At 46.8% G+C, this 3,374-nt stretch overlaps 1 protein-coding gene across 1 annotated transcript; it reads right to left on the bottom strand.

Annotated features, from left to right (window-relative positions):
- Positions 1–1,045: 1,045 nt before the first annotated feature.
- Positions 1,046–1,853, bottom strand: LOC121273426 (epidermal differentiation-specific protein-like). Its single transcript, XM_041180605.1, has one exon. It carries the CDS (start codon positions 1,808–1,810, stop codon positions 1,274–1,276), a length of 537 nt encoding a protein of 178 aa, XP_041036539.1. The 5' UTR covers positions 1,811–1,853; the 3' UTR covers positions 1,046–1,273.
- Positions 1,854–3,374: the final 1,521 nt, after the last annotated feature.

Raw genomic sequence — 3,374 nt, 5'->3', positions numbered from 1 at the left:
GGACAAGTGTCTCGAAATAAATACAAATTGCAAAACTGTTGTGATAGCGAGATGAGGTTTCCCTTTGCAGATTTGGTTCATGTGGCGCATCATAACAGACTGACTGAAATATAATATATACACACACACACACACACACACACACACAGTGCTCACCATCTCCAGGACAATTAGGGATGGACAATAAGTGTTGGCTCAACCAGTGATACCCACATCCCGTGAATGAATTTTTAAAAATACGGTTACACATGTACACACACACACACACACACACACACATGCAAACATCCATGTACACACACACACACACATGCAAACATCCATGTACACACACACACACACACATGCAAACATCCATGTACACACACACGCATGCAAACATCCATGTACACACACACACATGCAAACATTCATGTACACACACACACACACACACATGCAAACATCCATGTACACACACACATGCAAACATCCATGTACACACACACAAACACACACACATATGCAAACATCCATGTACACACACACATACACATGCAAACATCCATGTACACACACACAAACACACACACACATGCAAACATCCATGTACACACACACATGCAAACATCCATGTACACACACAAACACACACACATATGCAAACATCCATGTACACACACACATACACATGCAAACATCCATGTACACACACACAAACACACACACATGCAAACATCCATGTACACACACACATGCAAACATCCATGTACACACACACAAACACACACACACATGCAAACATCCATGTACACACACACATGCAAACATCCATGTACACACACACAAACACACACACACATGCAAACATCCATGTACACACACACATGCAAACATCCATGTACACACACAAACACACATGCAAACATCCATGTACACACATGTTCGATTGTGTTCCAACATCCAGACAGATAGATATTTGTAATTCGAAAGCATTGAAAGAGTTAGCTATTAATTAATTAAATACTACGGAGAATTGGGAAATGAGTGGAGACGGACCAATGAGTTTGCAGCGTTTCAAAGCTTTATTTCATTGTAAACAGACAGAGCAAAGCCAAGTGAACAGATTGGATGTGGATGAGGAACAGCCATCTCGAGTCAGGAAAGGGGCAGATTCAGCGTATTGGGTGACAGACTCTCTCCCTCTGTCTCTCCCACCAGCAGAGCATGAGGCAGCACTCGGAGCAGACCAGCCTTGCCGTGGACCCGCGCTAGGAGGGGACGAGCGGACTCCTCACACCTCAAAGTCTGAGGTCAGTAAGGGACGGAGTGAGGACATCTTGTCATTCCAGCCCAGTTTACAGTAATTGGCCGTTTTTTCTCCCTCAAAGGCCACCATGCGCCTACCCTGGCAGCAGGGGTCTTCGTGCAGGACCCAGACCCCGGACTTCACCACATGGGACGAGACCAGGTTATCGAAGCCTCCAGTCTTCAGGTCATCGATTCTGCAGTCCACATTGCGGGACTGTCCCTTGAAGTCGATATGCTCGTACAGCACAATGGACGGGAAGCTCAGGTCGGTTGTCAGCAGCTTCAGGGAGTTGATCTTTTGGTCCAAGGCCCCCAATCTCTCATGCTCGCCTTCCCCAAACACCTTGAAGTCTCCAGTGTAGTTTTTGCCGGTGAAGGCGACCCAGTGATTGCCTTTGATCTTCAAGGATCGAGCGACTCCGCCGAAGAACTTCACCCCCAGATCAGGAGTGTCAGAGCAGAAATCCTCCTTCTTCTTCCCAGTGCAGCCTTCGCTGTCCCACAGGATAATCTCAGACATGTTCAGGGAGGAGGGGGGAGTAGGAGATAAGCGCTGGATCAAGCCTGCCTCTGCCTTTATACCGGGGGGTGTTGGGGGGTCAATGCATATTACAGTGAGGGTGGATCTCCACCGCCAATGGGAAATGAGCTGCCTCAGGTTAACTCAAAAAAAACCCCACCGCAGAGAGGTCCACCCTCCCTCATGGGGAGGGAGGAGGAAAGCGAGAGAGAGCAGTCATTCTGAAACAGCCAACTCTGTGCTTTCACAACCCCCCCCCACCCCCACCCTCCCCACACACACACACAAAAAATACATGGAAATCCCCTTGTGGGCTGGTGGGCGCCATAACAATGGCAGCGAGTGAGAATCTGCTTTGAGTGGGGAGCCTTGACCCGCGGTTGAAGAGTCTCCGAATGTCCCTGCGCCTCTACTGCATCCACTACTCCCCCTGGACACATCCCACTTTCATTGTCAATGACATCAATAGCTCCCAGTACCCCAATAAAAGCAGACTGACTGGTGAATCCTGATCGTCAGTGTTGTTCCAAGTCGCTGCTGTCCAGTTTGAGAAGATTGGAACCAGCCTACTCCCCGGTGCCTATGGGGCGTCCGGTTATAACCCATCCCGGGTTATGTTGCCAGGTTTCCATTCGCAGCCTCTGAGACTGGTACTTGGAGACCAGCATTTATTGCCCTTCAGATGCCTCAGTGATAAATCTGCTGCAGGTTCACTGGCGGACTTTGGACACTCTGTTTAGTTAACTCAGAGATAAGAACAAAAAACTGCGGATGCTGGAAATCCAAAACAAAAACAGAATTACCTGGAAACACTCAGCAGGTCTGGCAGCATCGGCGGAGAAGAAGAGTTGACGTTTCGAGTCCTCATGACCCTTCGACAGAACTAGGTGAATCCAAGGAGAGGGGTGAAATATAAGCTGGTTTAAGGTGGGTGGGGGTGTTGGGTGGGGGGAGAGAAGTGGAGGGGGGTTGTGTGGTTGTAGGGACAAACAATGTGGTTGACTTTTAACTGCCCCCTGATGCCACTCAGTTCCAGGGAAATAGAGATAGGCAACAAAGGCTGACCTTGACATGAAGGGGAAACTTGTGACCCACGAGTGCTGTAATAGAAAGTTTCAGATGTTTGATAGAGGAAAGAGAGATTTCAGAGCATAACCAGCATTGAAGGAGAGATTAAAATGGGACACGTTCAAGAGGCTGGAATTAGAGGAGTGTAGTATGATATCTTTACTGAATCATACATATAGAGCTCTAATTTACTGAATCATACATATAGAGCTCTAATTTACTGAATCATACATATAGAGCTCTAATTTACTGAATCATACATAGAGCTCTAATTTACTGAATCATACATATAGAGCTCTAATTTACTGAATCATACATATAGAGCTCTAATTTACTGAATCATACATATAGAGCTCTAATTTACTGAATCATACATATAGAGCTCTAATTTACTGAATCATACATATAGAGCTCTAATTTACTGCATCAAGGAGCCCCAGCAAAACTGGAGTCAATGGGAATCGGGGGGAAAACTCTCCGCTGGCTGGAGTCATAC

Source organism: Carcharodon carcharias (assembly GCF_017639515.1).
Source record: "Carcharodon carcharias isolate sCarCar2 chromosome 19 unlocalized genomic scaffold, sCarCar2.pri SUPER_19_unloc_2, whole genome shotgun sequence".
In the NCBI taxonomy this organism is placed as follows: domain Eukaryota; kingdom Metazoa; phylum Chordata; class Chondrichthyes; order Lamniformes; family Lamnidae; genus Carcharodon; species Carcharodon carcharias.
Note: the sequence above shows the minus strand (reverse complement) of the source record. Positions and strands in the feature narration are given on the sequence as shown.

Bases quoted from the DNA above. Each gene is read 5' to 3' on its own strand.
- LOC121273426 (XM_041180605.1), bottom strand. From the start codon at position 1,810: ATGTCTGAGATTATCCTGTGGGACAGCGAAGGCTGCACTGGGAAGAAG.